The sequence below is a fragment of the Trichechus manatus genome, unplaced genomic scaffold (assembly GCF_000243295.1).
Source record: "Trichechus manatus latirostris isolate Lorelei unplaced genomic scaffold, TriManLat1.0 scaffold00146, whole genome shotgun sequence".
NCBI classification, from domain to species: Eukaryota; Metazoa; Chordata; class Mammalia; order Sirenia; family Trichechidae; genus Trichechus; species Trichechus manatus.
Window position 1 is genome coordinate 364658 of NW_004444082.1, and position 13183 is coordinate 377840.

Below are 13183 nucleotides of genomic sequence, written 5' to 3' on the forward strand. Positions count from 1 at the left end.
CATGGTTTCAAATCTGCTTCTCAGCCCTTCTATGACACCGTCCATTTCTGAAATCTTGTTGTTTATCTTTTGGATTTCAAATTGTTGTCTTTGTATAATTTCTAGTTGTGAATTTATTTTGACATTTTGTTCCTGCATTATTTTCCTGAATTCTTCCAATTTTTTGTCTGTATTTTCCATGAATGTGTCTATTTTTTACTCATGTTTATCAGCTATTTGCCTGAGTTCTTGGAGAATTCTGAGTATTAGAGATTTGAATTCCCTATCGTGTAGTTCTAGTGCATTTTCTTCCACTGGAGAGTAATCTGGTGTTTTATTTTGGATGCATACTGGAACCATTCTGTCCTGTTTTTGTAAGTGTTTTGATATTGTCTGCTGTTTTCAGGGCATTCAGTAGTTATTTTTCTCGTTTATTGATTGTAGATTTGTTTGTTTTGTCCCCTTTTGTTTTGTTTTAAATTTGACTGTGTCTGAGCAGGCGGACTGTGTGTTCTTTGTTGTTTGCTTGTCTGTGGGCACAATACTTTTCGCCTCCTTATCCAATTGGCAGGGTCAGTCACTCAGATATTGTACAGCAGGGCAGGTCTAGCTGAAGAGGAGTTATGGGGATGGGTTGTTTGTGGCATTTACTACAGCTTCCAGAGCGGATCGGTAATCAGTGCAGGGCAGGTTTCAGTAGGCCGTGCATGTGCTGCTTGGTGGTGTGATGTCAAGGACATGGTGCAGGTAGGCAGGATGCAGCAAGGAAATTGTTATGTGTGGAGCTAAGATGGATATGGGAGAGAGGAGAGAGGAACAGGAGCCCAAAACATACAAACAAACAAAAAAGAATGTTTGGGGAGTTTGCCGTTGGAGTGATGAGAGACTATGAAATGGAGAAAAACAGAAAGGGGAAGAGGAAGAAAATAAAAGAATGAATAAATAAAAATCCAAAAGGTTAAAAAACGACAAAGTTCCCAGGGATCCCACCGGTGCAGCTATGAGGTCTGGGGAAGTCGCTTTCAGGTGTTGCAGTACAGCCTGGCTACTAGAGGTATACAACGCCAGGTATTCAGGGAACAGAAAGAGAAGGAATATATAGAGTGATGAGAAACTGAGCAATGAAGAAAGACAGAAAGGGAAAAAGAGGGAAAAGAAAACAAAACAAATTAAAAAAGAAAAAAAAAAACTAGAAAAGCCCCGCAAAAAACAGAAAAAAAAAAAAACCATCAAGAAAAGAAATGTCCTCAGGGATCCCTCTGCACGTCTGTGCAAGCCAAGGGGGAAGTGTCATTTCCACACAGCACCGCCTGGCCAGAAAGGGCTCCTAACTCAAGAAAAGGAAAAGAAAACAAACAAACAATTCAAAACAAACAAACGAACAAAAGCCCCGGGATCCCATCAGCGAGGCAGCCCAGACTGGGAAGCAGCTCCACACTTGAATGGAGCTACACAGCCCCTCAGGAAGAAGCAAAGATGGCGCACGGAGCCAGGTATTTGAGCAAAAGGAGGGGCAGGTGGTGAGAGGTAAGGAATAAATCAAAAGAAGCGGAAAAAAGCAACACCAGCAGCCAACAATGGCACTCAGAGAGCCGGCCCGTTTGGGTGTGTGGAATCCAAGCAGCCGGTGATTCCCAGTCAAGAGATTGTGGCCGTGGGAAGCAGAGGAGGCCGAGTGGGGGTGAAAAAGGGTGGGGGGTGGGAAAGCATATATCGCAAATTACCGGTTGTTTTGTCTCCCGCTGGACGCTCCATGAGGCTCCTTTGTCGTACCCCCTGCTTGCTGGTCTCTGATAGGAGTCCAAGATGGCAGATCTGCACTGCGTTAGCTCGTAGGGGACCTCTGCATGAATCTCTCCTCGCTGTCCGTTCTCTGTCAGTTTTCTCACTCGATTTAGTGTTTGGCTGAGCTCTTTATCTCTTCATTTGATGTTTTAGGGTTTCAGGATTGTTGTATTCTCTGTTCGGCTTAGTTTTTCAGATCTTTGCTGTGGAGGGACAGCGTGGTGCTTCTGCCTAGAGCACCATTTTGCCGGAACCGCTAGGCTATTCTTAATATTTCCAAAAGGGCAAATGGCCACCCCCAGGGGAAGGAGCCTGAGTTACTCTTTCAGTCACATCCCAACTGGATGTTTGACCCCTCGGATATCGCAGAACGGGGTGGACAGGATGGAAACGCTCCTATCTGACTTCATGCCCTCTCCTCTTCATGTTCACATCTAAACCAAACTGCCTCTACATCATACTACCACCTCTCTGCACTGTGGCTTACAGCCAACGTTTTCCCCCACCTCAGCTTAAAAGAATTTTGAAAACCTTTGTATCCACTTGCAAATTTTTATGACATGTAAAAAATTTTATCAGAAGTATAATGGCTGCCCCAAAAAAGTAATTTCTGGTATGTTTTGCATTTTATCTGTATTATTGGCTGATTATTTGTTGCTCTTTAAAAAATTTTAATGGTTGCCCAAGAGTTTATAATATACATCTTTAATTTTTCATAGTCCACCTTCAAATAATACAGAATAACTTCACATACAGCATAAGAAACACACAACTGTGTACTTGCAATTCTCCACCACCCCCATCTTTTGCAAGACTTAGATTTTTGTGGCCCTGCTTGCTGTGGCAGAGTATCTACAGGCTGTCAGAAGGGAATCAGTAAATGCTCTTTCATAGGTGCTATCAGCTGGCATGGACTGATACTCTCAGTGAACTGATCAGCTCCTGCTGTCCTGAAAACAGGGGCTGATTTCAGCAAGATGCTAACTAACACTGGGAAGGCAGGGTGGAGGGTGCGTGGGGACCTCTCTGTACCTTTCATTGCAACTTCTTATGAATCTATAATTATTCCCCGCAAAAAGTTAAGTATATACTAGGGGGACAGGCATGGGTGGAAAAATCTGTACTGCAGGTGCAACTGTGCTGTAAGTTTAATTTCAAATTATAAAATAAGTTTCTTTTGAAAAGCCTTTTTAGGAGTATCTGTTTTTAAATATTTATTGAGCCCTTTCTCCACTCTGTTACAGTAGATAATTGGATCTAGGTATGAATACTGCTTCTCACCTCTCTGTCTCCCACATCGGGGCACAGGAGGGCGCTGCCAAGATTAAGCACCTACCTTGCCACTGACAATCTCTAATCCAATGGCATCCACTTTGGCACTGCTGATCCCCAGGAGGACGCCGTTCACTGAGGAGGTACGGAACTCGAGGCTGATGTTTACATCTGACCGGACTTTGTAGCCTTCTTTGACTGAAAACACAAGGACAGCACAGAGTAAGAGGCCAGGCTCAGAATGGCTCAGCTCACAGGCAGGCTGCGGGCTGGGCAGCTGTGGGCTGCGCAGTCCCACTTCTGACGGAGGGAGGCTCAGGAGATCTGGTTCTAGCTCTTCCTCTGGATCCGTCACCACACGGAAGTCACTTCTACCCTCTGAGCCTCGGCTTCCACATCTGTCAGGCGAAATGATGCTCTTACAGAATGCTGGCACATGCAATCTGCTGGGAAAAGCCAGACAGATTGAGAAGAGGCATGTCCTTTCACCCGCTGCTGGGTGGGCATTGGGCACCCTCACAGCCTTGCATTTTGGACAAGTACCAGTTCTGCCTGGCTCTATGGACACTGCCATCTCTCAGCAGTCTTCCCCATGTACTGTTGGGGGAAAAAACAAATACACCAAAAAACAAATAGGATTTGATCCGTATAATCCCTTATCGTGTATCCAGAGGTTGGTTTTATTTTGCCAGTATCTGCATACTGGTTACCATCATTACTTAATGTATCAGTTAGGGCCCACATTAGTCTTTTCAAAAGTGGGAGTTTGAGAGAATTTCTACTCAGGTGATAAAAAAGCTGGGATGTCAAATTGGGGGTATAAGCTATAGCAGGTGATTGTTCTTATCCCCAGGGCTGACGGAAAATACGAGAAGGTAGTGAAATCATGGCGGGAAGGGCCAAAGCCAGAGCCGGGGAGCTACTGGCTGAGCCGCCACAGGAAGGAAGGAGTGAAGGAGAGAAGCCTCAGAGCTTTCCTGGAAGCCAGGGGGCGACCTGGCCAGAGAAATACAGCTCCTGAGGTAGAGAGGAGAACAGGGGCCGAGGGGAGTGTGGTTCTTTGGGCCAACAGGAAGTTAACCTGCAAATCAAGTAGATAAAATGGGGAGGGGATAGTCAGATGGATCACAGAGGCCAATTCTAAGTCTTGAGGAACTTATATTCTAAGATTCTGGAGATTTAAATTCCATCTCTTAGAAATTGATTGTTTTCAACAATCTAAATGGAGATAATGTCTTCATCAAATCTGACCTGCATTCAGCTTGCTGATCTATATATTTCATTCAGTTAGTTTTTATTTCAAAGTCCATTGTTGGGTTGGACCATGAAAGTGTGCCTTACGTAGATTTGGGGACAGGATAGATGACGCCAGCGTGGGGTGTCTGCCCTCTGCCAGGCGTCACAGTATGGCTGGCGGGAGGAAGGGCCGTCAGGCCATCTGGAGAACACAGGAGGTGAGGAGGCTCTTACATAAATGCCAAGAAATTAGAGTGAACTGGGACATTTAGCTGGATGTGGTCTTCCTGCCCCCTTGCCCAGTTGGGTCCTGTCTTAGCATATAATTCTCGGATGCACATTATCTTAGAGTACAGGCTGAGCCCAAGGGTCTCTTTTGAGATTGTTGATAATACATACCAAGAGCAGCGTATCCACTTCCGTCAAAGAAAGTTCCTTCCTGGGCCACTGCATAGCACTTATTTACTGCAAAGGCAGACACTGGGCGGTCCTTGTCCAGCAGTTTGCTGTTAATGGTCACCTCGACAATGCAGGCAGGGATGCTGTGGGTGATCTGAAGTAAACGCCATGTTAGAGTACATGCTGGTGATTACACAGGAATGGCGAAGACATATTTTTCCTATACTTCATCATATTTGATTCGTTCATCAAAGCAATTAAAATATTAGCTTTTTGTTCTTGAAATTAAGCTGCTACAATACTTAAGATGAATGTCTAATTTAGAGCTACCATTTGAGCGTTTGGGCTGATAATGCAGTAAAAGTGTTTTCTATTATTTCAATTAAATATCATGGAAATCAAGAATGCCGAGCTTACTAATCTGGAAATACAAATGTAATGGTCTTTCCTCATTCACAGTGCGGCTCAGTGACTAGAAAAATGGAAATGTTCATTAACTAACAGGCAGGAAAGACTGGTCAGACACTAAGGGGAAGCCCCAATACCCTATCTGGGGACATGGTTTGAAAGGACATGCATACTGAAGCCAAGGCCTGGGTTCAAACAAGGTGATTTAACCATAAATACATGAGAACTACTTTCCTGTGTAAAATAAGCACAACCCCACTGAAGGGAAAAACGGGCCCCTCTGCAGAAAAGACGCTTACATTTCCAATGTTTTTGGCCCTGTACTCGGCGGGAAGGCCTCCCAGGTAGAACTTCCCTTCCACATCCAACGAAGTGCCATCTCCCACGGTGGTCACCACTGGGGATTCTAGGCTGTCAACAGTCATGAAGGCTTTTCTTTTGAAGTACTCTGTCTTGACCTAAAGCAAAAAGAAAGCATCCATGATTTCGAAGGAACCTGAAGAAGCATTGACGGATGTTTCTTTGCAACACGTGTTAATTATAGCTGTAATAACCTGAACTGAATCCTAAGGAGGCTCAGGGTTTCACACAATTGGTGTCGAGAAGGGGCTGACCCTGGCAGATGGGCAGGCACAGGCTTGGGTAAAGCACACTTCAGAAGAGAAAGTCTTCCAGAGTCCTATTTATCAGAAAGCAAATGCCAGGAGCTCAGCTCTGGTCCGTTCATGCCGTGGTGGATTTTATTTACGTCTTGTCAAGTAGAGGGTATTTTTGGTAGAGAGGGCATTTTTGGTAGCTTTCGTTCCTTCTGCCAGTGTTTACTGAGTGCCTGTGAGGCGTCAGCAGTAAATACTGTCAAAACCTGGAGGATATTTCAAGAAACAGGAAAAGCCCCTGTCTTCATGGAGCTTACGTTCTATGGGGGAGACACCAGACTAGACATTCAGTGAAATGGAGGGAACAACAGTTACAGGTTGAATACAACTCAGAGCACGTGATCAAAAACCTCTGGAGAACGTACCACATGCCACTGGCCGTCACTGAGCAGCGTGGGGTGTGAGACCTTTGTCCTGCCTTTGCCAAGGTCAAACATGAAATAGAGGCGGCCCCCATGGAGCTGGAGTGTGGCATAATCAACTTGGTTTTGATGAGCCATGTAGTAAATCAGACCACTGGAGGCAAAAGTTCGCAGCCTGAGCTGAACTGAAAGCCTGGAAGGAAATGAGAGCTCAACATTCAGAAAGGAATCAGCTTTTACTCTTAATTTTTAACATAACTGCAAAGAGAGAACTCCATAATTGTTTCAATATTTATATATAAAAGAGAAGGTGGGAGGAGAGAGTCCTTCATCCATCCATTCATTCCACAGATGGTTACTGTGTACCTGCATATGCCAAGAACTCTTCTAGGAGCTGAGGATAAAGCAGTGAACAAAAGAAGATCTCGCCTCTCCGGAAACTAACATCCAAAATACACCCGAGAGTGCAGAGTGCTGGGCAGGGAGTTAAGACTGGGTCATGCAGAGGGGACTGGTGGCTACGTTAAGTAGTCATGGCGGGCATTTCTGAAAAGATGATGTTTCAGTTCAAACCTGAATGACAAGAAGGAGCAAGCCGCACAAAGCTCAGCAAAAAAACCTTTTTTAGGGTAATGGAGTGCATGCTGGAAGAAAGAGCTCAGTAATGGCTGACAGCCAAGTGTCCCCAGTGGTGACCATGCGGGAGAACCATCACAGACGGGGAAGGAAGGCTGTATCTGGGAGGTCTTCCCTCAGAAGAAGTGCAAGGCTACGAACGCACAAAGGAATAAGAGGAAAGGAGATGTGGCTGGATCACAGTGGGTGAGGAGATTTTAAGTGCACTGGGAAGTCATAGGAGGGTTTTAAGAAGGAGATGGGGTTGGTACGGTTTGATTTACACCTTAAAAATCTCCCTCTGTCTGATGTGTGAAGAATGAATTGGATCAGCCAAGAGTGACAGTGGCAGTGGGCCAGTCAGGCAGCAGTGACAATCGTCCAGCAGAGACAAGATGGTGGCTTGGACTACAGGGTGGTGGTGGTGGAAATGAGGAGGAGTTCAACGAATTCTGAAATGTTCTAGAGGAAAAAGCAATCAGACTTACTGACAGATTGAATTTCGTGAATGAGGGAAAGAAAACAATAAAACATAACCTCTAGATCTGGGCCTTGGGCAGCCAGATGAATGTGAGGATGTCTCCGGAAATGGTGAAGACCAGGAGGGTAGGTGTGGGGAAGATCGTGAATTCTCTTTTGGTGTGTTAAAGTTGAGGTGCCTATTTACATCTATGTGGGGCGGTAGAATAGCCAGATGGTTATACACTCCATGGAGGTCAGGACCAGTGAGGTGGGCTTTGGGGCATCTAGATGGCATTTAAAGCCACGAGACTACAGAAGAATGTGTGGAACAGGCCTTGGGGCTCTCTCTGCTGGGAGACGAACCAGCCGAGAAGACTGAGAAGGGCGGGCAGAGACATAGCAGGAAAATGAGGAGAGGACTCCAGTGGCCAAGTGTGAGCAGTGCTGCTGAGCATCCAACAGAGAAGGCGTCGCTGAGCGTGGCCACGTGTAGGTCTTAGATAACTCCAGGGAGAGCAACCTGTGGAGTAAGGAGGGGGCTGACTGGACAGGCAGAGTGAGGAAGGGGCAGACAAATGCCAACAGCAACTCCTTCAAAAAGTTTTACTGTGAAACAGAGTCTGGATATTGTGTATGTGTGTGTGGCGGGTGGGGGTGGATAAGAGTGCTGTGGGGAGTTTCTGTCTGAAAAGTTAGAAACTGACAGAGGGGCGTATAGCGCACTGGTTACGGGCATGGACTCTAGAGGCAGACTGCCTGGGTTTGAATCCTAGCTCTACCTCTCTTTAGCTGTGTGATTTTGAGTAGATAACTTCACTTCCCTATGCCTCAATTTCCTTAAGTGTAAAATGGGGATAATAACACCTTCCTCACAGGACAGTTATGAGGCATAGTTACATGTGTAAAACATGGGGAACAGTCTCTGCCCAGGGGTTTGCTGCAGTTCTCATCACCGAGCACATCTGTGCTGATGGTAACCACATGGTAATGAGGGGGATGGACGGTGCTGGTGTCTTTGGGAAGGACAGGGGCGCGGGACCCAGAAGACAGGTGAGGGGTGGCCTTGCTAGGAACAGGACCCTTTGTCCACGGTAACAGGAAAAGAGACAGCGAGTTGGGAGCAAAGGCAGGTGGTGGATCTTTTTGGCCATAAACAGATGAAGGTGTTCCTCTCTGTCATGGATTGAATACTGTCCCCCAAAAATGTGTGTGTCAATTTGGCTGGGCCATGATTCCCAGTATTGTGTGATTTTCATATATGTTGTAAATCCTGTCTCTATGATGTTAATGAGGGAGGTTGGGTGGCAGTTGTGTTTGTGAGGCAGGACTTAATCTACAAGACTGGATTGTGTCCTCTTGAGCTATAAAACAGAGAAGTGAGCAGAGAGACAGGGGGACCTCATGCCATCAAGAAAGCAGTGTCAGGAGCAGAGCATGTCCTTTGGACCCAGGTTCCCTGTGCGGAGGAGCTCCTAATCCTGGGGAACACTGATGAGAAGGCCGACAGAGAGAGAAAGCCTTCCCCTGGAGCTGATGCCCTAAATTTGGACTTTCAGCCTACTTTACTGTGAGGAAATAAACTTCTCTTTGTTAAAGCCATCCACTTGTGGTATTTCTGTTAGAGCAGAACTGGATGACTAGGACAGTGTCCGACAGCTTCAGTCTTCTCAGTGAGGTAAGGTTGTCAGCTGGGGTGCAAAGAAAGGGTGTGAGGATGTATAGGAGTTTTGAGATATGAAGAGAAGCTATGAATAAGTCATTATGGGAAATAAAAAAAAAAAGAATATATTAGGAAATGTAATTGACTCCCGTGTAGTTTAGGGGGTCCATCTGAGATGTGTGGCCATTGTTTTAAAGTTCAGCCCATCAGGAAAGAGATATGCATTTCACCAGCTTTGATCATCAGTTTGGGTTCTGGCATGGAGAAAGCAGACTGTTGGGTTTTAACCTGGGATTACAACAGTGGAGGAGATGAGAGGGTTAAGGGAGTTTGTGAAGGAACACTTATAATAATGACACGGAATCTATCTGAGCAGGGGATACATTAGGATGTGGGGGCAAGAGAAGGGGGCTGATGGTGGTGAGAAGAAGCAGGGTTAATAGCTTAGAGGCCATGCTGTGGCTGAAGAACTGCTGGAGTGGGAAAGAACCAAGTAGAGAAGAGAGCTGAAGGGCCGAGGAGGAGGAGGTCAGGTGACAGGGTGCTTAAAGAAGGGATGCTGGAGGTGAGGTGGACACGTATGGAGAAGCAAAGGGTATGGTCACAGGGAACGGTGGCTGAGGAGACCTCTGGTGGGTAGGAGCCTGAGGGTTGGACAGCCAGGTGTCGGATGGCTCCAGAGTCTGTGGAGAATGATGGCAGGGGCATAGAAACAAGACACTGTGCCAAGGCTTGAAAGCAGGTGACTGGGGTGGTGACTCACAGACAACAGTGACAAGAAGGTAGAGTCCAAAGGCATGGCCTTCAGAGGAGCTGGAGATGTGAAGGAGAGAGGAGAAATATGGAGTTGGGAAACCTCAGCTAGCCAGGCCTTGAAGTTTGTGGGGTATGGTATGGCTTCACGGAGAAGGGCCCAGGAGACAGAAGGTATCAGGCAGAGCATCCGTGCAGAGGTGTGGGTGCGGCGTAGGAATTTGGGGACACAGTGAAAGAGTTTGGGTATGCAATTGCACCAGATCAGTGAATGTTTAAAAGGGAATGGGGTGATGCTAGATCCAGGGGACTTGGGATTCTGGAAGAAAGGCTGATTTAGGTAGATACCTATGTGCCAGCCATCATCCAGAAGGGGTAAAGACAGGAATGGCAGGACCCCCACGTCAACCACTGTCGGAATCCCTATCTCTTTGCTGCCATGTGGCTGCAAGTCGGGCACTCCATATTAAAGATCACAAGAAGCTTCTTTTGGAAAAGACTCTTGCTGAAGACACCTCCCAGATTCATCTAGCAAACAGACGCCTCCTAATGATGGTAGACTAATACTTACCGCTTTCTAACAGCAGACTGATCGAAAGGAAACACAAAATGGCTGTCCTGCGCCAGGCCAAACTGGTGAGCGCCGGGAACAAAGTCTGGGGCTCTGTCCACCGCACAGTGTCCCTGAAAGAAAGGCACAGGGACACTCAGCCTTCCACAGCCAGGGCCCGTTCATAACGTGTATGTTTCCAGGATGAAAATACCTCAGAAGCAATTGTATCGAAACACCAACAACCACAAATCCTGTTTACGTTGGTGTAATCTTCTTTGGTTTAAATAATTTAGTCAAGCAATCCCTTTATCACTCTGGCAAGGCAATCTGAGCTTCTTTCTTTCACCTTAATCTGACTCAAAACAAAACAAAACAAAACAAAACCTTTTGCCGTGAGTCGATTCTAACACATAGTGACCCTATAGGACAGAGTAGAACTGCCCCACAGGGTTTCCAAGGAGCAGCTGGTGGATTTAAACTGCCCACCTTTTGGTTAGCAGCTGAGCTCTTAACCACTGCACCAGTAGAGCTCCAAATCCAACTCAAATTCACACAAATCTTCATCAGGCCTGAGGGGCAAAGGCCTTGCTGCTGCCTTCTGGGGTGATGAGGATGGGGCTCTGGGAACAGTATTGAGAGCAGAGCAGCTGTGGAAGCACTGTGAACCTGGCAGTGCCCACACGTTAAACAAACCAAACCAAGCCCCCTGCCGTGCAGTCCATTCCGACTCAGAGCGACCCTACGGAACAGAGTAGAATTGCCCATAGGGTTTCCAAGGCTGTAAATCTTTACGGAAGCAGACTGCTACATCTTTCTCTCATGGAGCAGCTGGTGGGTTCAAACCACTGACATTTGGGTCAACAGCTGAGCTATTGAACCACTGCACCACCAGAGCTCCTGCCCACAGGTTACAGGTCTCTAATCCATACTGAGAGGAGCTGGGTGCAGACAGGAGGGGCCAGGCGGGAGGGACTCAGATGTCACGGCAGAGGGTCGGAGCCCAGAGAAGGTGCCCCTTGCAGGCTGGCCCGTCAGTTCCCTCCGCACACTGACAGCACAAGTTCAGTGGGGTCACAGACTGAGTTTTCTGGCCTGGGGCTGGGGGGTGAATGTCACCAGGAAACTGTTTCACACTCAAACACCGGCCCTGCTGGGAAGGTACTGCTTTGTGGATGACTGAGCTATCATTCAAATAATTGGAATGCATGCTTTCAATCAAGGAAAGATGAAAATGAAAAGGGAGAAAAGAAAATGAAAAATAACAGTGACTGCTATTAAAAATATTTGGTCAAGGCAAGAAAAGCATTTGTTCATGGAGGCAATTAGCCACACATTCTGTTTCCTCCTCCTATTCCTGACTCTCCCTCTTCCTCTGTTGCTCCAGGTGAATAGAGACCAATTGTGCTTTGGATGGCTGTTTGCAAGCTTTTAAGATCCCAGGCACTATGCAATGAATTAGGAGGTAGAAGAGAGGCACTAAACATGTTATTGGGCCAATTAACTTGGATGTGCCATGAAACTATGACCCTAAACCAAATCCCAAGAGGTGTTTGGTTGTGTATGAGCAGCCTCAGTAGCCACTCTTTTTTGTTGTTGTTGTAAATATACCTGCCATAAGACCAGAAGAACTGAATGGTGCCCAGCTACCATTACTGAATATTTTAATCAAAGATTCTGTTGAAGAATCCTGATCAAAAGGGGGGAAATGAGGAAGACAATTTCAAATTTTCATGCAATCCAGACTTTCCAGAGCCATAGAGGCTGGATGAATCCCTGAAACTATTAAACCTTAAGCCAAAACTATCCCCTGAATCTTCTTAAAACCAAACAATAGTTTAGCTTAACTAGTAAAGAATATTTGCCTTGAACATTGTGCTCTTCTACGAACTATATGGGATCAAATTGACAACAGCAATGTGAAAGATTAGATAGGAAACTTAGGGGGCAGTAAGTTTATGTTAATGGGGGAGGAATCACTCAGAAATGGAGGGGGAGAATGGTTGCTCAACTTGAAGAATGTGACCAACATCGCTGAAATGTACATGTAGGAGCTGTTGAAGTGGTGTATGTTCTGCTGCGTATACCCTCAACTACAAAATAATAAATTATAAAAAAAAATGGTCAAAACTGGCTTTTCCTTTATGAATCAAATCTTTCACTTTTTAAAAAGGCAACAATAACATGTACGAAGTCCTATATTAAGCACTTATTTTTGTATTTGTCTGACTGAATCTAAAGTGACAGGGAGTCCTTACAGAAACTACAAAAAGCTCGTTATGTGGTAACCAAGTCATGGTGGCTGCTGGTTACTTGCAATGCTTAATCCTGGGCCACGTTATCTTTCAGTTTGCTCAGAGAACCATTCCCCCCATTTCCCTGACTTCCTTTTGACCACAGGGGAATGTCCCTCCCTGTAAACCACCTTTCCCAGGCTTCTTCGAAAATAGCCTGTAGCTAGGTTCTGCCAATGAAAGGCACTGGTGGGAGACTGGAGGGAGGTGGAGGGAAGAAGCCGGGGTATTTCTCTCCCTCTTTCCACTTCAGGTGAGCTCCCTAGCAGTGCCTGTCTTCTTCAGGGTCTCAGCCCCCAGCCGGTGACCCTCTCTGTGTGGCCTCGGCTCCCTCTGGGCAGCCTGGCTCCTGGGCTCTCGTGACACCACCTCCTCCCTGGGCCTTGTGGCTCCAGGTGGCTCTGCCAACGTTTCCAACACCTTTGTAACTAGTTCCTCGTTGTGATTTCCTCTGGCGTGGGTTCTGTTTTTCTGACTGGTCTTGGCTGATATAAGGAAAGAAGACCATTCTTACTGGACTGGGTAGAGGTTGAGGTTCTGGTGGAAGCTTGGTGTCCTCTCCTTGAAGAGCCAGCTTAGGCATTTCTGAAAGCCAGCAGGTGTCCAAGTCCACCTGTTCATAGCCAACTGCACTAGTGAAATCTAGAAGTCTAGATACAAACAAGAAAGTGTTTTCAAAATTAATCAGGCTATTACAAACCAATACATGAACCAATGTCATTTGATTACTGAACAATTAAAATCCATTAAAA

At 46.2% G+C, this 13183-nt stretch overlaps 1 protein-coding gene across 1 annotated transcript in view; it reads right to left on the minus strand.

Moving 5' to 3' along the window:
- The window catches only part of LAMA1 (laminin subunit alpha 1), a 165786-nt gene that overhangs the window by 7953 nt on the left and 144650 nt on the right, over positions 1 to 13183 (minus strand). Inside the window, exons 45-50 of the mRNA XM_012558209.1 lie at positions 12946 to 13081; positions 10159 to 10271; positions 6101 to 6290; positions 5379 to 5537; positions 4672 to 4825; positions 3101 to 3234 (exon numbers count right to left, since the gene is read on the minus strand). Coding sequence (XP_012413663.1) covers positions 3101 to 3234; positions 4672 to 4825; positions 5379 to 5537; positions 6101 to 6290; positions 10159 to 10271; positions 12946 to 13081 — 886 coding nt within the window. The remainder of the gene's footprint in view (positions 1 to 3100; positions 3235 to 4671; positions 4826 to 5378; positions 5538 to 6100; positions 6291 to 10158; positions 10272 to 12945; positions 13082 to 13183) is intronic.